Source organism: Meleagris gallopavo, chromosome 2 (assembly GCF_000146605.3).
Source record: "Meleagris gallopavo isolate NT-WF06-2002-E0010 breed Aviagen turkey brand Nicholas breeding stock chromosome 2, Turkey_5.1, whole genome shotgun sequence".
NCBI classification, from domain to species: Eukaryota; Metazoa; Chordata; class Aves; order Galliformes; family Phasianidae; genus Meleagris; species Meleagris gallopavo.
In genome coordinates this window covers 78,369,235-78,391,240 of record NC_015012.2, presented here as the reverse complement: position 1 = coordinate 78,391,240, position 22,006 = coordinate 78,369,235, and the positions used below count along the sequence as shown (strand labels likewise).

The 22,006-nt window shown below is 37.3% G+C and overlaps 1 protein-coding gene across 3 annotated transcripts in view; it reads right to left on the bottom strand.

Moving 5' to 3' along the window:
- Positions 1 to 2,553: 2,553 nt before the first annotated feature.
- LCA5 (lebercilin LCA5) overlaps positions 2,554 to 22,006 on the bottom strand; it is a 20,314-nt gene continuing 861 nt past the window's right edge. For all 3 annotated transcript variants that reach the window (XM_010707703.2, XM_010707706.3, XM_010707705.3), the window contains exons 2-8: positions 17,232 to 17,622; positions 14,098 to 14,627; positions 12,461 to 12,598; positions 11,147 to 11,243; positions 9,839 to 9,984; positions 8,089 to 8,227; positions 2,554 to 6,267 (exon numbers count right to left, since the gene is read on the bottom strand). In XM_010707703.2, coding sequence (XP_010706005.1) covers positions 5,468 to 6,267; positions 8,089 to 8,227; positions 9,839 to 9,984; positions 11,147 to 11,243; positions 12,461 to 12,598; positions 14,098 to 14,627; positions 17,232 to 17,430 — 2,049 coding nt within the window. In that variant the 5' untranslated portion in view covers positions 17,431 to 17,622 and the 3' untranslated portion in view covers positions 2,554 to 5,467. The remainder of the gene's footprint in view (positions 6,268 to 8,088; positions 8,228 to 9,838; positions 9,985 to 11,146; positions 11,244 to 12,460; positions 12,599 to 14,097; positions 14,628 to 17,231; positions 17,623 to 22,006) is intronic.

The following is a 22,006-nucleotide window of genomic DNA, read 5'->3' as shown; positions in this document are numbered from 1 at the left end:
TTGCAAAACACAACAACATGTAGCTTGAGTCCTACAAACTCTCACGATACCACAGTGAACAGTAAAGGAAACATTTAAGACTGGTATAAGTGGAAAAAGAAGGGAAAGGTCTAGGATGTGGGAGCAGCAGATGGTTCAGCAGAAAGGCTGTAAGAGCAGCTCCTGCATCAACAGCTGATAGAGATCCTGTCACAGCAATATGCAGCTTTTCAGGTTACTGGGAATATAAGGGCAGCCTATACCCAGGCTAAAATGGAGACTTAAGCCATTAAGGGGTGATGGTGGGCACATGAAGACCAGCTTGGAGCTCTTGGCAGCTCAAAGAAGATGAGAAAGGACCAGAAGATCCTAACAACTCTCAGAAGCGAGACTGGAAGAGCACGAAGGGGCATTTCCAAACCCCATTGCCTTCCACAGCCCAAGCAGTGACCAGGGAATGCAAGGCCGCCCTAGCAGGCAAGCCTCATGCTCTGGGCTGCTGCAAGGATCCCTGAAAGGCCAGCTGGGTATAAGAGTCTTGGTGCCCAGTCAGTGGACAAGGCTACTTCAATACATCCCTGTTAGTGTTTATATGTGGTAGTACAGACAAAACTAGTTTCGAACCATCACAACCCCTTCTTACGAGGCCTTGTAACATTACTTCAACCCACAGGTGAGAAGAGACACATAGCTGGTAGGAAGTCATAGGGCAAGGAAGGAAACCCAGAGAACAGAGGAAGTGAAGGGAGTTGAGGGAGAAGATAACTGTTGTGCTTAGGTGAAGTAACAGCCAAAACCAGGGAGAGCAAATGATGGTCAATAGGGAGGTTATGAGAGTGAAAGAAGAATGAGGGTTCTGGGGCAGTGGGAATATTCACAGAAGTGGCAGGAAAAGGTCCTTAAGACAAGGTTAGAGCAAGATGTTTCAGAAAACAGGAACCTGGAGAAAAGTCTAATAGGGTACAGGAGGGATATTGCCTTACAGTGGCAAGAAAGAGTTGAGTTAGCATTTGTGCCCTAAATACAACACACTCATATTCAAGAACAGATGGCCGCACAGGAGGTATCTGAGGCAACTTTGTCTAAGTAGCATGGAACAGCTTTGTGCAAAGGACTTATTAAGGGAGCATTAATACCAGTGAGACATGGGAAGGATTGCAGAATCACAGAAGGACATAGGCTGGGACCTCTACAGGCCATCTGGTCCAACCTGCTGCTCAGAGTCAAGAAATAATATGAGAGGTGAAAAATTCCCTTATGTCTTCACAGATATAACGTTAAGCCATATCTACAGGCCAAGTCAAACCTATCCTTGGTTTTCTATGGCTGATGTTCCTCTCTGAAAGCAATGGTCATATGTTGGTGGAATCACTACTCTATTCTCACTGCATTCTTTGCTGCAGAGCACAGTATTTGACTATCAAAGCAAATACAACAGTCAGTCTGTGGCTCGCTCAAAACAGACACACACACACACACACACAGAGCAAAGACATGAACCTACATTTCAAACAAACTGGCTGGTGCTGAGCGAAGTGAGCCATACCTGTGAGAGGTATCCTAGCAACTCCCAGCAGCCAGAGGTCCTGGCTGACAGTGCACACTGATGCAATTGTTCTCCTGCTGATATCAAAACTTTGCAGTTAATCAAAGACAGAATTCAAAACAGGAGATCATATTAAATATGATCCAGCAAAAGAAAATTTTATAAATGAGCAAAGTCACTCAGGGTATCTCTTACGCTTAAAGTTGTATCAGGACAAGAGAAGATCGGACTTCATGAAGTCATGTAGCTCAGGGAACGAAACCTCCCTTCCTGCAGTGATTCTCCTGAGGCTGTTAATTTTCGCAGTGTAGATCCTTGGTAAGTCTTGGCTTTAGAGCGCTACGTAGAATTTATTATTTTATGGAATACTAAAGGCTCACCCCGAGGACTCTCGGTCTGCAAATATCCACAAAAGTCCCACTGATGCTCTTCTAGCCATTTGCCTCAAGGCATTTTCCTAATCAGATTTCTACTCCTAACATGCCAGATCAGATATTCTTCCATAACTCCTAACAGAGCTAATAGACTCCAGGCTAGCAGAATTAGAGCTTCTATCTTAGCACCAGCAATGAACCTGAGGCTACCAAGTAGCCTAAAGCACATAGTCTCCAAATTTCCTCATTTAGAAGCATTATAGATTTGCAATTAACCTCTCTAGGCATGTATACAATAGGCAAAGCAAAATTAGAAAAACAGAATTTATCAGAGTTCCAAAAAATCACTTTCTTTGATTCCTTACTTAGCATAAAGACACTACTTTCAAGCTTTTCCCAGCTCACTATCCTTACCAGTGTAGCATTCTTCAGGCTTCACTTCAGGGTTGTAGATTGTAGGAGGACTTGGGATGCCCTTCACATCTCTTCTGCATTACAGACGCAAGATTACTGTGCCTTTCCCTCCATCCTATTCAAAAAGTCTTCTCACATAAAATTTTCTTCTGTCAGGTGTGTCCTATTACCTGATCAAGTTCATCAGGTGCTCCTCAGTGGGAGACCATTTTGCCGAGGGCAGTAACCATCTCCTGTGTATTCCAATAAAACAATTTAACAAATTTTAATGATCATCTCATATTAGAACGGAGGATTTTTTTTTTCCAGCACAACAGGTTTGACAGCCTTATGATCTGAAAGTCTAACAAACAATCTACAACAGTATAAACATCAAGTTATCATCACAAATCATCATTAGAACAGCTTACATTTGTGATTCATTTTATCCTCCAAAATCAAGTGTTCTGCAAACACTTAACCACTGCTAAAGCAACATGCACACTACGTGGATATGGAAGTCAAGATCAGGGGTAAAAAGGACTAATGTACACTGATGAACCCAATCACAATGTGTATAGACCCTTATAAGACCTTGCAGAAGTTGCTTCCAGACAGTGAAAAACTGTTACTTCTCAACATCAGAAATCCTGCTTCCACATGTTGAGAAGGATCCAAGAATTCCACCCTCCTGCTCCCTCCGAGACCCAAGTGCTTGATTTATACTTCTTAACTCTAATGGCATTTACACACAAGTAATACTAAAACTATAAATATAGCAAGAAAAGACAATAAGCTGTAGAGACAGAAAGCAATCGGGGAAAACAAAAAATATACCTGTGGCACCATTCCCAGAAGATTAATTTATTTTCACCTTCCTAGAGGATATACCTTTTTTGTGCAAGCCAGCACAATGTTTGCTTCAGGAAAGGTCTGCTAACAGAATGTGGACACTTGTGAACTTAAGAGGAGGCTGATAGTATGAAGCAACTTAGAAAATATACATTTACAATTGAAATAGCAGAGCACAACAGTTCAGCATGATAATTAGAATTTGCCAGACGTTAATGGGTCACTGTGCAAACAAACCAACCAACCCTGCATACACTACGTGATCCTTAATAACCACAGCAGCTACATCACTGTGTTGTGTCCTGTAATCCTCAGCCACAGGAAACAAAAGCAAACAGCCACAGCAATATCTTCATGAACACAGCCCCTTAGTCTTGAAGGGCAGTACTCATCCACAATTAAGACAAGAAAGTTACAAGATAAATAACCACTCGCCTGCATACACTTAACATGCTTACAAGCTGACTTCTGCCTCTCAGAACGAACATTGTATGTCCCCAAACAAGTAACTGAGGAAGAATAACACAGACAATTAAACACACTCCTTCGGGTCAAAGTTAAACTTATATTCTAACTCATAGTAAGTAAAATGAATGAGCTCTATAATTTTATAATCAACATAAGCAGGTTCACACTGTAAGCACACAGGTGAACATAGGTTGCTTTTCACTTCAGCCTGATTAAAGAGAATGGTCCCACACACACCCAGTCTGAATCTGTGACTAATTTTCTTTCTGAATTAAAAAGCATCTGAGCAAAGAAAGTTATTGCATGATGCAGACACCAGCCTTTCTTTTCAGAAAAGCCATTGTTTCCACAGAAATCATGATTCAAAGCATCTTGAAATCATAATAATCCCCCTCTGTATTTTAGTATGTCTTAAATCAGGCTCATAGGGAGCATATCAGAGAAGCATTTAAAAATCTGCCACTCCAGTAAAGAATGATGACTATCATGTAATTATCTGGAATGCCTCTGCTATATACTTCACTGCTTACAATTCCAATTTATATACATGCACCATGCAGTGAATTTCATGACTAGCAATGTCACTACCAAACCCACTTTCATTCCCCCTCCCCGCATCAGTAACACAATATAAGAAGTCAAAACTTTTTGTTAAAGATGATCTCCACATACAAATTTTACTTATCTGTTTTAATAAAAGCATTTTGTTAAAAAACAACTTACTAATGATTGGAATTTTATGTAGAAAATTCAAAAATTACAAAAAATGGCATTATATAATAAATATAACCTGAAAATATTGGACAACCTGGACAAGTTTGTTTACTAAGATCTCCAGAAAAGCTATGCAGAAAAGAGATCAGCTGCTCCTGAGTTAGTTGTATTTCTGTTGAGGTTCTTCTGAAATAACACAATTGCAGTGTAGAGTATTGTCTTTCTACCTGAGGCTTTGTGCAAGTTAAGTCTCTTCTATCAATTTCATGACACTGATGTTACATAGACCTTTTCCTGATACAGTTTACAGGCTCTTTGAATGCCTAGGAAAGCAAATTGAAGCTTATAAGAAATAAACCAAACTAAAAGCAGTGTACGGTGAGCAGCCTACTGGTAACAAAATACTTCCTACACTGGCTAGCCAGAGATGCACACCTCCTAGCTGCCCTGAATGCCAGCACTGCCACTGAAACGCTTGTTGCTTTCTCAGCCAGCTAACTCTGTCATAAATAATTCTCCTTTGTGCGAAGTATGATTTTACTGATCTATTACAGATGACACATAAGTCTCAATAACCAAGAGAGTGATAGCAAGAGAAAGCTGTGTGCAAAAGCCAGCAAGAGAGCACAAAGTGTCTATGAGTGCATGTAGGTGAAGGGGGCGCATGAGCGTAAGCCTTTGTAACACCTTCCCTTCCTACAGCATCCCTACAAGCACTGCACTGACAAGCCTCTGGCACCCCAAGCCACAGCTGCACAAGTCAGATGGGGCCATGTGGCAACAGGGACCATTAATCTGGAGCAAAGGTAGGGCCAAGAGCGTCTTCTCTGACTTAAGTGGCAAGACAGTAGCTGTCTCACCTATCAGCAAGTCCCTCAGGACAAATTCACTGTCTTACTGCCAAAATAGTTACTGCCAGATCTCCAAGGTCTGTATTTAGATGTTATCTTTTAAAAATAAATTTCCTGCATGTATGTTAGGCTGTTCTATCAGAGCACATCTTTCCTCTATACAAATATATCCATTTAAGTAAATTACTCCTTCGTAAGGCTTTACATCTGAAATATCTCAAATCTGTATCTAATAAATATTATGTGAAAATATTTATTCAGTGTTTATATATGAAAAATATAAAATATGATCATTGTAAGACTACTTCTTCAATTTCATCTTCTAAAGAACCCAGGGTTTTAAAAGCTGGCTTGCTTCCAGCGTGTTGCAGACGGTGTCTGTTTAGGTTTCTTCCTTCACTGAAAAGATCGTCTTCTTTTACTTTGATTTTACTGTTTTTATCAAGAAGGGTATTACTTGATTCCCAATCTATGTCAAAAGGTGTCATATCCTTACTTTTAGGGAGGAGGATGGTATTGGCACTGCTTCCGAAGAGTTGTTCCATTAAATTGGACTTCTTTTCTTTCTTACTATGGAAATCTGCATTTTCCTTCATGTTTTCTTCTAAAGAGTCAGCTTTTTGATTAAGCCAACTTGGTCTCCCTGATACTTTTCCAAAGGAAGGTACATAACTACCAAATGTTAACTCATTACTTAAATCTACAGTCCTTAAATTTCGCTGCTTCTGCCCTTGTGCTCTTATGGCATCCTCCTGGCTGTCCTCTTGGGGAAATCCATTTGTAACCTTTCCTGGAATTTCAAAGAATTGACCATTTTTTCCTTTCTTCTCTGGAGAATCAGATTTTCTCAGTGTGTTTATGAACGATGTTTGGGAAACAAGTTTCACGTTCATTACATTTTGAGTTTCTCTATCAATTTCATTCATTTTGGCAAGCAGAAATTCACTTTTTCGCCGCTCTTCCAGCATTTCAGTACTTTCTGTCTCTATTTCAGCTTTGTCTGTTTCCTTTTCCATCTTTGTTTTATCTTCTTTATCCAATAAAAAGCTGCTTTCTTTTTTCATTTTGTCACATTCTTCTTTTTCCCACTCTGTAGGAAGTTTAAACATTAGTCTTAGTTTTAAGCTGCCTTTATAAGAATATTTTGAAGACAGAGCAAGCAAAAGCCATTGAGTATGCAATCTGTTCTTTTATGCACAGTGTGGTATTCCCATTTTAAAAAAGAATTATTAAAAAAATTACAACTAAATCCACTACATTCTCTGCTGAGATACAAAGGTATGCTATCATTTTTTATAAAAGGATTAGGACATTTTTCACATTTTGGAACATCAGGAGAAATTCATTTCTGCCATTTGCCTTCTTATTTCTTGGCTTTGACGAAAAATTAATAACACCACTGATTTTAACAGTTCCAACTTGCACTTTGGTTTTCTTTGTCAGCACCACAGACACTGGGATATACATATTTTACTATAAAGGGAACCAATCCTGTAGAGCTATAAGGCAACAAAGTCACAGATAGTCATTACTGTTTTCAAGTTGTGCATGATTTTAAACATTCTGTATCTGCTGCATAAGGCACTTTCACACAAGGTTCTCATGTGCCACTATACAAATACAATGAGAGCACCTGTGCTAACACCAAATGGCAACCTGCATAAACAAAAGGGGCATGAGAGGTGCAACACAGTAATTAAACTACTAACATGTGCAAATGTTTATGTGTACAAGAAAAAGAAAGCTTCTAAGAATTTATCTTTACAAAATATTTTTTTGAAAATATTTTTCTAACAAGACACAGTAGATATGTTAGGTCAAAAGCTGAATACAGCTACGTGGCCTATTCAGCATATTGGCATTTCCTTTTGAACTCTAATTCAAACTGCTGATTGATGATTTCACAAAGTTCCATGCTATCTAGATCAAGCTTACAGAAATAACTCTATCAGTTCAGTTTATATATATTTTCAATCACATTGCATTTGAAAATATCACGACAAAAAGTAAAGTAGCTACCTTTCGGTATGCAAGGTGGGCTAAATATCAGCTTATACAATAGGAAAACATGGTCAGAATCATCTTAGCCAGGTAACAGAGCAAATCCTTGGCCTGCTTAAGTTGTGCAACAATGTGAGTGGAAGCAGGGGAATTTATGTAGAATTTAGTTAAAAGCAGCTATAGAAGTTTAGATTTCTTCCTTGTCACCTACATTAACTGCTTCAGTTAACTATAATCATTGAAAGAGTATTTTAACACGACAGGATGTGGTTTGTCTATAAAAATCTTATAAATGTAAGCCACTAGTATGTTTTGAAAGCCAAACGAATAAAGAAAAAGCAATATTAAGATGTAAGGATGGAAACCGATATTTCTTAAATGGCCAGACTAAATGATTCACACAAGAAGATAAATTGCTATCTTCAATGATATGTTGGACTGGATGATCTTGTAGGTCTTTTCCAACCTTGGTGTTTCTGTGATTCTGTGATATAAGTGAAGTAAGTACTGAAAAAAGAGGCCTTATTAAGGACAGCAGATTTGTGCTATAGACAGTAGTTTGCTACTGTTACCTTAATAACATCTAGCAAATCAGAGATAATGCCTCATTTATTTGCTATGTCATCCTTGTTTTGTAAAGCAAAATCTCTCAGACTTCAGTATTTTTTGCTGCTTCATACTTAATCACGTCTGAGTACAGGATTGAGATTACTCTATATTCCATTTCTCTTTCTGATCTCCTTGCATAACATAACTGAAAATAATTTTCCACTGTAGTGATCTCTGCAAAATCATTTTGCTCTTCTTGAACAAAAAAAAACCAAACCAAAAAACCAAAAACAAAAATCCTAGCAGTCTTGCTTAGTATTCCATGTTGCATTTTCCAGCTTTCAGCTGCCTATTTTCTTACCATCACGTAGCTTTTGAAACCTCTCCTCTGAAGTCTGTAGTTCCTGAACACATTTCAGTTTCTCTTCCTTTTCTTTGTCTTGCTCTTGTTTTAGGAGGTCTGCTTGCTCTTTCCATTCCTTGTTTTGAAGCTCCTTTTCCTGAAACAAATTGATACAATAACAAACTGATGCAGAAAAATAATCAAACAAATAATATCATACAATCTTCTATTCCATTCTGAAATTATGTTCTGTACTGCTAATCATAAAAATGAGCAAGACATCTAAGCCAAACCAACTCTGACAACTCAGGGATTTGGCCTTATTATCTTAACACCTTTAACATTCACCTGAAACAAAACTAACAACCAATTCTTTCCAGTATTACACATTTCAGGAACACTGCTGCTTCAATATCTGTCATAAAATAAAATTGTCACTGTGTTAGAAAATTTTCTTGAAAACTCAGTAATTGACCTTAATAGAAGCCAAACCCCACTCCATTTTTGTTTAAGCAAACAAGCAATTAGTTACCATAGCCTGACTTCTTACTGAAGTGAGTAGGTTGTAGATTCAGACAGTTTCACAATGGTACTTAAAGTTATGGAGTATCAAGTAACCAACAGAGAAAGAGAGAGGTTCATTCCTGGGTTAAAAATCGGCTAATAAGTATATATACACACATTTAAATTGAAATATGCTTGAACAGCTATTAATGTCAGCAGTAAAAAAATTCACTAACATAAAAGCAAGGAAGAGAAAGGCAGCCTAATCCAACAAGTGGATGCTAATTTTGAGGCTTGTGCCTATTTCTCTAAGAAAGTGTATTTTACTTTATATAGGAGTTTATTTTACTTTAAAGTAAGTGAAATAGACCACCCAACTTTATTTAAAGCAACAACTGGATTCCATGAGCTCTGCTTGTACCTCCTGTGGTTATGGAACTCACACACTGAAGTGCTGGAAAATACATGCACTAAACTATATCCATAATCACAGAAAAGATTCTGGAGTAGAACGCACGAAGGAAGGAGCCAGCCATGAAAATACGTCTGTCCTATCAGGAAGCCAGTCAGACCATCATGAGAGTATTATTTCTTACAGATAGTCCTAGCCTTATGGAAGGAAAGTGCATCAAATTTGTACTAGAACCTGTCTAATTTTACCTTACAAATCTCTAATTCTAGCCTGAGCTCACGGAAGCATTAGCAATACTTCTAATTGTACCATGATTACAGGAAATAGGAAAAAAAAAACAACAACAACAAAAAAAAATCCAACCACACTCACAAAGCTGAATAAATGACAGAAGAAATACCAGTACTCTGACAATAAGAGGAAGCATTAGATTTATGGGTTGTGAAATAAATTTGCAAAGTAAAAGAAACCATAATTAAGACTAAAACAAAAAGAAAGACAAAGCAGCCAGCACTGTTACAACAGACTGCTCAAATAAGCTTTAGAAGTAAAGAAAAGGAGAAAAACAAAACGAAGTCTTGAAAACTTCAAAAAAAATGGCAGTGGCAGAAAAAGAAACAGGTAGAGTTAGTGGCCATCATTAAGACAGAAAATATGGTGAACTGTCACAAAAAAATGGCACACTATTTCTGGAAGGGCAGAATTTCTCTTAAAAACCAGAATGTTGTCTAAATTGTATTTTCTGTATACTTATATATTTTTCCTAAAAAGCAAGCCGTGCATTCAATATTCAGTCTGACAGGTGAATTATGGGGAGCAAGTGTCAAATATTTTCTTTTAAATGGGACTCACTATTCTGGAAAGAATCCTCTCCTTCTTATCTACTGCATTGTCACAGGCAAATTCTGATTCTGGAGGAAGTTCTACAGATGAGAAGCATCCATTGGTCTGCACTCCTTTTGTGAGCTGTGCTCCTTTTTTGATATTTTGGTTGTTGGCTGTAGAAAATAAAAACAAAACATATCTTCACTTTAAAATATCCCACTGTGTCTCCATCCCTGATTTTAAAGTATTTGCAAGCATGGAAGTGGAAAGTGTTGACGAATTTCACATAACTGTTTCCAGCACCTGTTACATGTTAAATAAAAAAAAAAAATACACAAAAAAACCCCACAAACAAAAATCAACCAATTAAACCAAAAAAAAACCCAGCCCACCTGTAAAAAAATATTACAAGAAGAAAAAAAATAAAGCTACTTATAAAATCACAGCATACTGAATATTTGTTAAAAAATTAGCCACGAGATATCTGTTTTCATCTTCTTGCTTGTCACTGAATTCAATGAATACATATTCAGATAAGTAAACTCATTAAGTTAAAATATACTTGTTCGTATCTTAAAAGCACATAAACTTATTTCTATTAAATAACATATTTTCATACCTGAACTCAAAAATGGATTAATAGTAGAATCTCTACACTGAAACGAGATAGATAGATAAATAATGAAGTGCTTGAAATGTTGGCATTAACTATTTAAAACAGTGCCAGAAATTCCTTCTTCTGACAAATAGATTCTACTGATCCACCAAAGACCGTCTGAGTACACACACAGACTTACATACATAAATGTATATTTATGCTTGTAGCATAAGGCTCGTGGCTGCCTTGTCGCTCCAGAAGAAAATCACTACAGTGATACTTTTGGAAGATGATGTTCTGGGACATATGTACTCTGATGCAAAATGTACTGCAGCCAATCTGACAACATTAATTTGAGTTGGGGAAAATTATAAATAAAAAGCGTTCCCAAAATACAGCAGTGACATTTCATATTTTCAGTCTTCAGTTCACTGTCATGTAGACACTTACAACCTACTAGAAATTTTACTGAACAATCTTCTGGTTCTCCTTCATCCAGGAACATACGATACGAAAGACGTTGACAACACGGAAGAAATTTGAGGTTCTGCTTCTGCTGCAGTTACAGGAAAGTCATCCTGTGCCCTTCTTTTGTAATGACTGCTGTCTAGAAAGCAGTGCAAAAAAATTAAGTCTTCTTGGACAAGCAGTGATAGGGTCAGTATGATATACACCTCGTAAAGTTTAACGTCAAAGTAGCGGTATTAAATTTTTGCCTTTTCTACTTTACTTGTTACCTTTCTTTCTTTGAATAACATCCATGCCTTTTCTCGGTGATACCTTCAGCATACGATTAGCATATATATTTTTTGCATCAAGTTCTCTTTCTTTTTCCTGTTAAGGAAAGAGACGTAGCAGAAGGAGTCAGTAATGTTTCACTCATTGGCGGTAAATTAAAATAAAAAATACACATTGTAAATGGAATTTAAGTAAAGGCATCAACAGTTTTGTCCAATTTTCAAGGAGAACAATCACATTCCTAACTTCTCTTGTGCTCAAAAATTCAAATAGAACTTTCCTGTACTCCTAACTCTCATTAGCAAAATGCTCAGGGAAAAAAATGTTGCAGCTCTGCAGCAAAAATTAAAGTAAATGCCAGTAAATGTAAAGTAAATGCTTCCATAAACTTGAATAAGAGTTGTGATGTGTATATAGATTGCACAAGAAAATTTCTGTATGGTAGACTTAAACATTTCAAGGCTACTTGTCACAGGTGTGTTAATACCATGAAGCAGTGTCTCACTGTATCATACAGTAAAAAACATATTCTCCTTGTTATATTTATTAACTAAAATACAGAAATGACCAGCGAGTTACCAGAAGCCACCTGATAATGAAAATATTTTCAGAATATCAAACTAACAAATCGTGCTTAAAACATTCACTGTTAACAAGCAGACTTTTGATCACTAGTGCTGCATGCTCAACAACTGGTAAGGCAACAAACTGCTGCATCTTCATATGTAAGAAAGTTTCAAACATGGTGTTTCCTTATCAAGGCATTTTCTTTATAAAGGCAAATTGATATTTGAATAGAATACAGTGCTTTCTGAGTCACAATTTTACAGCAAAATTCAGAATTTTGGCAACCAAACTGAGAGCAAAATAAAACTCTGCACAAATTTAGTAATGTATGTAGATCTCACAACTAATCTTTACACAAGCCTACTGAAATCCAAGTACATGACATGGTACATGGTAACATAAATGGGCTGTATATAGCTGCAGATCTGATTTAAAACAAGTCTCCAATATCTAACTTTCCAGTAAATCTTGGGGTTTAATAACCATTCTTGGCTATATACTTGATCTTGCTTTTCTTAACTAGTGCTAACAATAATGATAACACGGAAACACTGCTGCTCAAAAACAGGCTGAAGGGTCAGAGCATAGAATTTTTCCATTTGAGACAGGAAAAGAACTCCCCTGATATAATCAAGTACATTATCAGAGAGTGCAACCACTGCTAAAATATGTAAACTTGATGACAGGTACTTCCAAAGATAAAACACTAGAACACAGGTACCAACTTGCACTGCTTCACAACTCACCTTCAGCTTCTGATTCAGTTGAAGAAGCTCTTCTTGGAGAGCTCTATTTTTGTCTTGAGCTTCAAGCACCTTTTTTTTCTTCAATTGTAACTCTCGTTGAAAACTGCTACCACTTAATTCCAGATTTTTCTCCAGATCCTTCAATTAAAACAACAAAATAATACTTTTAAATAACCAAGAATACTTTTTTTTTTTTTAAATAGCCAACATGGTTAAAAAAATAACAATAAACAAACATCTTGGATTCAAAGATCAACTCTGCCACTACTATAACACCAAGCACATTTAAACCCTAATCCTAATGCTTATGGGGGCAGACACAGCACTTGCAGGTGCTGCTGCTCATCTTTCTGGAGTAGTGAGAGGCAATCTGGGACACAACAGTACCCTCTAGCCAAGATTCTTGAGACAGGCAGAGAACACACTTATATCTCTCTAGTAAAATCTTGACCTGATGGTTTAGAAATGAGACACCTCCTGAAGAGGAAGAAGACAGGAAGTAATTATAATCTACTAGAACTGTTGTTTTGTTTGCATACTATCACCTCTCAACAATTTTAAGTGAACCTGTGATGATGAGAGAAGGAAAAAAGCAGACAAAAAGATTCTCCCTAGAAGGGCACAACTTATTTTCATATATTCTATTACTACTACAAATACTGAATATCCAATCATGAAACTCCAGGTGCCAGATGGTGACACTACAGGGTGATTTGAGAAATGTAGCCATTCCTACTGGAGGGATATTCCTATTATTTTGGAATTTATTTCATGAAAGCTTACTTTCCAGTTTAACAGATATCAAAAATCTGAAGTTTTATCACCATAATATAACTTATAATTAAGTACAGATACTTACAATTATGATGAATGTAATTTCAGCTAAACATGGTATTGCATATAACTACCAAATATTGCTAACACAATATTTTTTAAAATAAGATCAGTTTAAGACACATCTTTAAATATTTTTGCCAATAAGACTAAAACATATAGAAGAAATTCTTAAAATGGATACCCACAAGAAAGTAATGAAGTTTATTTTGCTATCTAAAAAAATTGCTTTAATTTTCTTCAGCTCAGCTCCCAGATGTGAAGAATTGGGGACCAAAAAACAAACCCACTACATGAATGAAATCCGTAAGACACAAGAATACATATGTATATATTTTTTTAAAGAATATGTATATTTTTTATTTATATTTTTTATTATATATATACATTTTTTTAAAGAATTGTAGTACCTGGTTCTCTGAATATCCTGTAAATGTTTAAGAAATGCTTCTTCTTCAGAAGAAGGAGTTAGACTGCATAAAGTTACATTATAGCTGCTTGCATTTTTTAAACATCGTTCCTAGTTCTAGAAACATTCAGAAGCACAACTCCACTGCATTTACACCCACACGTAATACTTAATTTGTAAACAGCAATTTGAATGCATGACTACTGAGTATACAACTACATAATCCCTTCAGGAATAATTTTTGCACATAAATAGCACCAAGTAAAAGAAAGATTTTCTACTTGCTCCACCACAGTGAAGAAAACAAAAACAACCCAAGAAAACCAGAAGCCAAACTAATACATAAAAGTCACTTAAGAAATATCTGAACAAATATTTCAAAAGCTCATCTCACCTTAATTCTTTTTTCACTCTCCTCTAGTCTGCTCTCTGCATAGGTTAGTTTCTTAGCCAGGTCATCTCTTTCAGCAAGGTGTTTATCTGCAGACAGCTTTTTCAGTTTCTGCAAGACAGTTTTTGTTCGGTACAGTTCATCTTCTGAATCTTTTAGCCTCCTCTCAGTGGCACGTTCCCTCTCTTGAGATTTTCGTAGGCGCTCCCTTAATATTCTAATCTCATTGTTGTGTTGAGCAATGAGCTGAGAAATTTCATTCTCCGTATCTTCAAACTTATTCAAGGCTTTCTCCTGCCTGTGCTGAAGCCTCTTCAGCGCCCTGTTTTCCTTCTGCAGCTCATCTAGTTTGATATGGAGTTCAGTCAGTTCATTTCGGAGCTCATTGATTTTCAGCAGCCTAGCAGAAAGGACTCTCTTTGTAACAAGATCTATATCTTTTGCAGGAGAATCCCTAGTGAAGCTTTGAGAACGGAAACCCCACCGTGTCCCTCTTTTGCTTGGTGCATATTTGGAACCCAACTTCTTTGTGGCTAAGAGAGGAAAAATAAAAAGCATGTTTATTACAAGACAATGCAATTTGTGGATTCAGACATCCTTCTTGGAATGAAGTTCCGCCTGAAACAATTCTACAATACTCAGCAGAAACTGCAGCCTTCAAAGCAGAAAATAAAAAGCATATACATAATAGCATTATGCTCCTTTCCATAGATTTAAAAAAAGGATATTATGTCTGTGATTTACTGCCAGAGGTAATACCTGCAGACATCAACATGGAAGCATTGCAAAGTAATCATCTATAAATTGTATCAGAAATAACAGACATTTTATTAATATTTGATTATAAGTTTATTAACTTGCTTAAGATAGAAATACTGTACTCTTACGCATGCAGGACTACCAAGTGCTTTTAAAATTGCAACAATTAGCTGAGAGCTAGCTAGTTATGTATTATGCAAGATGTAATTTTCTCAGACAAATGCAAGTGTTTTCAAATCCACGCTGACAGATAAAACTGCAATTTTAAAGGGTCAAAAAAGCCTCCAAAGCAAAATCATAAATCCTATGAAAATTGAGTTGTCCCTTGAATAACTTATTCCTGTATCACAAGTTATTTTTCACAGAGTATCCTTATTTGATTACTAGTATCCATCACTTACATTTTTATTTGCTGTTATTTTATTACCATCGCTGCAGATAAAAGCTAAACATCGCCGTTTCTATCTTATTTGCATCTCAGGCAATGCTGAAAAGAATAAAGCACATTACACACCAAAAATACATCTTAAAACAACTGAATAGACAGACAGCTTAGTGGAAGAAATATTCTGAGCACCGGTTTATGCGCTACAGAGGCTTGAAAACCGGTATATAGAAATAATGCAGTTATGCAAACAGAGGTGTGTATGACAACAAATCTTTCCTTCCCTTTAATACTCACCATACTTCTATTCTACAGATAGAATTTCCAGCAAAAATAACTACTTGAAAGAAAACAGGAAACAAAAATTTTTCTTCCCCTCCTCCCCACGAATAATACTTACGTAGCATTCAGGTATGATAAGATTAATTAATACAAGTACTGCAGGAATCACATCTTTCCTTCAGACAACTAAGCACACTCCCATGAACCTCACAGTCTAGCCTTCAAACCCCTACTTGAATTTCTCCAGATTAAGAGCAGAACAGAAAATTCCAATACCAAGTCTGCACTTTCAACCACACAAGCTGGGGAAGAGTGCATTTCAAGAACGCCACTACATTCACCAATACAATAATTGTATTTAATTTTAGCTACACCAAAGACCAACTCATGTCTTTGCCCATTCCAAACCAAACAGAGCAGTGGAACTGCAGTTTTTGCTTCTCAGGCACCCAACCTACAACTGCAATGCCACTTCTGAATATAGAGAAGGTCAACAAAATGCCAGGATCTGGAGAGACACTCTCCCTGGAAAACTTTGCCATCAGGGATTTGCAAATGAAACAGAGTATTTGCTAAAAAAAGGCAAGATATGCTTTCACTTCATCAGAAAACGCATGCAGCTATTTAGAACAACCTGTCAAAATGTGGTAGAGAGGCTTCATAACCCTACTTCAGTCTGAAGCTGTATAACCATTCTTTTCTTTTTTGCTGGGATGTTTGCTTTCCCCACAGTCTAAATCAACAAATCAGCTCATGTACAGCAGCTTGAGGTGTGTGTGAGGGAACTCAGAGTGCAGCTGTATTTTACCCCTCAAAAAAGGCCTTTAAAAACACTCTTGAATTTCCACTCCACAGGCACCTAAACTCTCACCAAACATTTTTTTCTGTCTTGAAACATTGCTGATTGGTTTTTTGGTTTGTTTTGTAACGACACCTTATTATACAGGAAAGCTCAGACAAGTACTCAACAGAAGGATCTTCTTTTTTTATACACTGTGTAGTACTGCCTTGTCCTGGGTCTTCGTGGGCTTGTTCAGCCTGGAGAAAAGAAGCTGCAGGGTGACCTCACTGTAGCCTTTCAGTACCTAAAAGGAGCCTACAAACAGGAGGGGAGTCAACTCTTTAAAAGGGTTGATAACTGCAGACAAGGGGAAATGGTTTTAAGTTGAGGGAGGAGAGATTTAGGTTGGATGTCAGGGGAAGTTCTTTACTATGAGAATGGTGAGGTACTGGAACAGGTTGCCCAGAGAGGTTGTGGATGCCCTGTCCCTGGAAGTGTTCAAGGCCAGATTGGATGGGGCCCTGGGCAGCACGGTCTGGTATTAAATGGGGAGATTGGTAGCCCTGCATGTGGAGAGGGGTTGGAGATTCATGATCCTTGAGGTCTCTTCCAACCCAGGCCATTCTGTGATTCTTGTCAAAGATTCAAAGAGAACAACAGCAAGATGCAACAAAAGGCTAGTTTAAGAGCTGCGCTTTCCTGTCAAAAGAAGCATGAATAATTCTGAAAACCAAAACAAAAATCTCCCTTTTACAGCAGTAGGTTAATCTCATTTTTCTACTGAACAGTTAAGAGTTTACCTGCCACCTGCAGTATAATTCACACAAATGTTATTAGTAGATTCTTAGAACAGTACATTTACCACTTTTATTCCAACTTTCAGAGACTCTTTGGAGCAGTTACAAAGGAACAGTTTCTATATCTACCTACCTTGGTAGTGCACAAGACTGTCTGAAGCTCTTGTTTTGTGATCTCGCTTTTCATGGCTTGTAGACGGATAGCTTAGAGTAGGCGACCGGTCAGATGAATGGGAAGCATTATCTTCATCTGAATAATAAGAGTCACTATTTCTGTCCTCATTCGATCTTCTGTCTTGTTCAGAATCTGGGCTCCTTACCCTTTCTCCCATCTTTTAGATTTTGCAGCTTCAAGATTCTTCTCAAAGACTGTTCATTTTGACACAAAGGACCTTTTAATATTCACAGCAGCAGAAGCTGGATTTATTCTTTGTGTTTATCATCTTCATCTCCAAAGTATGAGATCTTTGTAGTTCAGCTCAGCAAACAGAAGTTATCATTCCAAATGCATTTTTCTGTAACAACTGAGAGAGATAAAAAAAGCGAGAATGGTTTTGCTGTTAAGAAAGGTAAAAGAACTGTAAAATTACTCAGAATTCCTATAACCTTATGATGAATAGCTACATTAGTCTTATTATTTATATTAAATAGGACAGATGTCACTCTAGGAATGGAGCTAGTACCACACTCAAAATCTTTAGGCAATGAATTGCCTCAAACTAATCAGAAAATTATTATAGCTGAATCTAGAATAAGAAATTATTTCCAGACCAGAGAGCAGATAAGCCTCTGGAAAATAAACCAAGTGAAAGCCTGAAGCTATTCAGGAAGCTAATATAAACATGCTGAAAAACTTTCTAACCCAAGAAATTGACAACTTATTCATATGACTAGAACTGAAGTGGTATTTGCAGATTTAGACTAAGCATTCCATATCTCAACTTCTCACATTCTGATAATGTTAAATGAAATGCTTGATTAAAAAATAAATAAATAAAAAAATTGATCTGAAGCTTGTCCTATCCTTAATGATCACTGAGATCCTACCTGTGTTAGTGTGCTCCTTACCTTGGGAAGTACTCTTGTGTCCTACAACTCTTAGTGCATCATGAACTGCTTCCAGAACTGGTAAAAGCACATAAATTTGTGTCACGTGCTTTACATGCATTAGCATGCACAGTCTTTTAAATGTTTATTTTTAAAGTAACTGATAGAGAGACCACACTACTGGTATATGGCAAACATTACATGTTTTACACCTGGCATATGGTAAGCATTACCAGGTGTAAAAAGGGAATGACTGCTTCTGCAGACTGGCTTTTGATGTAGACTGAAAAGTCTAATCTGTACATAAAAATCACTTTTTGCATTTTTCAGACACTGAGAACATTGAAGCAAATACACTGAAAGTTTTCCTTGCCTTTCTCACTCGAAACTGAATCTTCTCATCTGTGCATGACATATTTGACTGACTAAACTCAGCCTCCTGCACCTTCCACCTCTCTTCCCACAGTTCTCAAGTTTATTTCTCCACCTATTTCCCATTGTTCCAACCTCAAGACATCAAGCCTCTAAAAGGCAAATAAACAGTACTCACACCAGAGCCCAGCACTCCCACCTATTGAACGACATAACCATTTAGAAACAAGACAGGAGCTCAAGTAAACTATGCACAAAAAAATTGAGCTGCTTTCAATCAAATCTCTTCTACACTGCAGGGCATATGACATACCTATAAATGAGCTGCAAAATTTTCACCATATTATGTCACTTTACTATCCCAATAAAATAAACTTAGCATGCTTTTCTGGCCTTCTGTTCCCCTGTCTATACATGAAGAACTGCACAGCCAAGCAGAACAGGAATATCAACTGCCAAGACAGTTTTCATCACAAATTCAAGCTTTCCAGCCCACTACGTTGTTAGCACACACAAATCTGCCTCCAGATCAATTTGCCCCCATAATCTATATGGCAGGAATGAGATAAATAAATATTCCAACAGATTTCTAAATTGAGAAGCTGCTGGGAAATAATTACTGAATTATTTGGAAGAGAGAGTTTTTCTTTACTTGCGGATTAACGTCCTAATATCATGCTTTTTGAAGACCTAAGTATTTTTAAAGAGGTCAAAATAAATCAGATGCCTGAAACTTATGTCAAAGAGTAGTCTGATGAGAACAGAAAGAAGATGAGCAATGCTTGAGATCACTTGCCCTAGAGATTCCTTAACGTGTGCTGAAAGGAGCCAGTTGTAGTGAACATTCAGATGATCAGCAATGACTATTTTCTTTTGCTTTGAATTTGTGAAGCTATCAAAGATATTACAGAAGTATACACCTAACCATAATTGTATTTCCCCGTTTATCTGTGAAGGTAACAAAGATTTCACAAGCATTAATGAGTGCAAGACTAAGATCACATAAGACATTTGAACTTATGAGAACACAACCATAGTCCCAAGCAGCTCTGTTCCTCAATCCTGGTCTCACAGAATTTGTTATCTCACTCCTTGATTCCAAACTGAAACACAGACACAGTTCTGGCAACGTCCTGTTCTTTACAGGGTACACAGGTAAGACTGCTTTATGCCTGCCTCCACAAGATAAAATCTCGGGTGATAAAGAAGATAGAAAATAAGATTTTACTATTTTAACATTGGCATATATAACATAAAATCTAAAGATAATGCTCTATAGGGCTGTAACAGGCATCAAACTACTTCAGTCATCCTGACCATAACGACATAAAAACTGTAATTGTGTTTGCAGCCTATAGCAAACGTGGTGTTGTCACTGCTTGCAAGAAGCCATAGGCTTTATTTTTAGCTATCAGAATGGGCCACAGGACTTGTCAGGCGTTGTCTGGACTCATCTTGGATGCCTGAAGCTTTATTTATTTAGCTGCAGGAAAATTAGCTAACCACCACGCAACTTATCTAACTAGTTTTTGCTTAGCTTTGTACAACTGTGTGCTCTAACACCTACAATTTGATTTATAACCAACAGATAGCAATAAGCTATTCTGTGCAGAGTAAACTGTCTATGAGCCTTGGAAAAATAGAGTATGGAGGATCACAGGCATGGGATGACTGTAGGGGCCTTAAAGTACACAGGGCAACAGGGAGGCCTTGCACTGTAATAGCTAACCAGTGGTCAATTAACTGTTGCTCACCAGGTGATACAGCCTCAGGAGATGGGTAAAATCAGTTCTATAAGTAACAACACATAGAACAAAGGACAAGTTCTCAACATGTGTAAAACACACCATATGTAGTAACTTCAGTTGTAATACAGAGCCATGAAGTGCTGAGGAAAGAATAAGGTTACAGAGTGTTAACAAGCATAAAAGCAATCCCAGGTGGACACATGACAAGAAAGAAACCATCAGCATACTCTCCCTTCTTCCAAGAGAGGATGTGGGATGCTGACCCCCCCCCCTTTCCCCGTCCAGACAAAGCCTTTCGGGTCCCAAAGGAAGAGTCAGTCGGTGAAGAAAGTTTGGTGTCAGAGGTTGTACCTCTATCACTGTAACTGTGTTGTGTTAATATCTGGACTAGTACTAAGCCTTTGATTAGGCCATTAAGATTTTAATTAGATTAACAACCAGTTCTCAGCTCTGTGTCAAACATATGTTCCCTTTTTTGCTCACAGCAATAGGCTGAATGAAACAATCTGGTGGGAAGTCAAGCAGCAGTCTGCCCTGGAGTGCTGAGGTGGGCACCCTGGTGCCAAAGGCACCACATCCACAGCTGTTAACATCAGCACACCTAACCTCTGTAGCAGTAGTAACTTCTCTGTTGGGCATCTATCTTCAATGGTGCGTGCCCAGCCCTACTTTTGTCTGCCACTAGGACACTGAAGGATAGAAAGGAATCTCTGTGCATGATTTTTTTTCTTGAGAAGAAAGCATATATAAACCAAAACAAGTGGTACTGCATTTTGGGAAAAATGTGTCTGCGATTCAATTATCTAGATGTCTAATTATATACAAAATAAGAACATTCACTTTCACTTACTAACTTAAAGATGATCAGTCAGTAATTTTATAGTCCTACAAGTACTCACTGAGCAGGCAATAACCTTTTGGAAAAATGCCTTTCACAACGGTATTTAAAACAGAAAAACTATTTTGTGAAGTAACATGTAAAAATGTATCCACTTCTGTACTGGATGCTCCCTTTCAAGAATATTTTCATAGAATAGAAAAGCATAGAATTGTTTCAGTTTGAAGAGACCCTTAAAGGCCACCTGGTCCAACTGCCCTGCAATGAATAGACACCTACAGCTACATCAGGTTGCTCAGAGCCCCATCCAGCCTGACCCTGAGTCATGGATGGGGCATCCACCTCTCTTAGCAACCTGTGTCAAGCATTACTCTGACATATAGCGAAGACCAGTAATTTCTGATGCTCTCTGGATTTTCTCTGGAAAATGGGAAAAAAAAAAATAATCAGACTGAAAATAAATTGGGAAAGTGTAACCAATGGAAGCTCCCTTGAGGAATCCCCAAAAATACTTCCAAAGCTTCAATTCATTTTGAGTTTTATAAATTGGTAATATCATCACATTTTCCATACAAAACAGGAAACCTCAGTCTGTCAAGCTTTGCCAGATGCCATTTTCCACCAAATTTACAATACAATTTGATTAACATTAAAAAAATGCAGTGTTTATCTTCAGAGCAAACAAATCGCTAGAATAGGCATTTGGATTTTAATTTAGTTGGCTTAAGGATTACTCAATTAAGAAATTATTTGGTTCATTGACTTTTCAACTGTTACCAGCTTGCTTGAGTTATTATAAAAATAACCAAAACTTGCTTTAGTAAAATCTACAAGGACATTGGTTTTGTCCCCGTACATCTAATGATGTGAGGAGAGAAATGTTGTGAGTTACTGGGGAAAAAA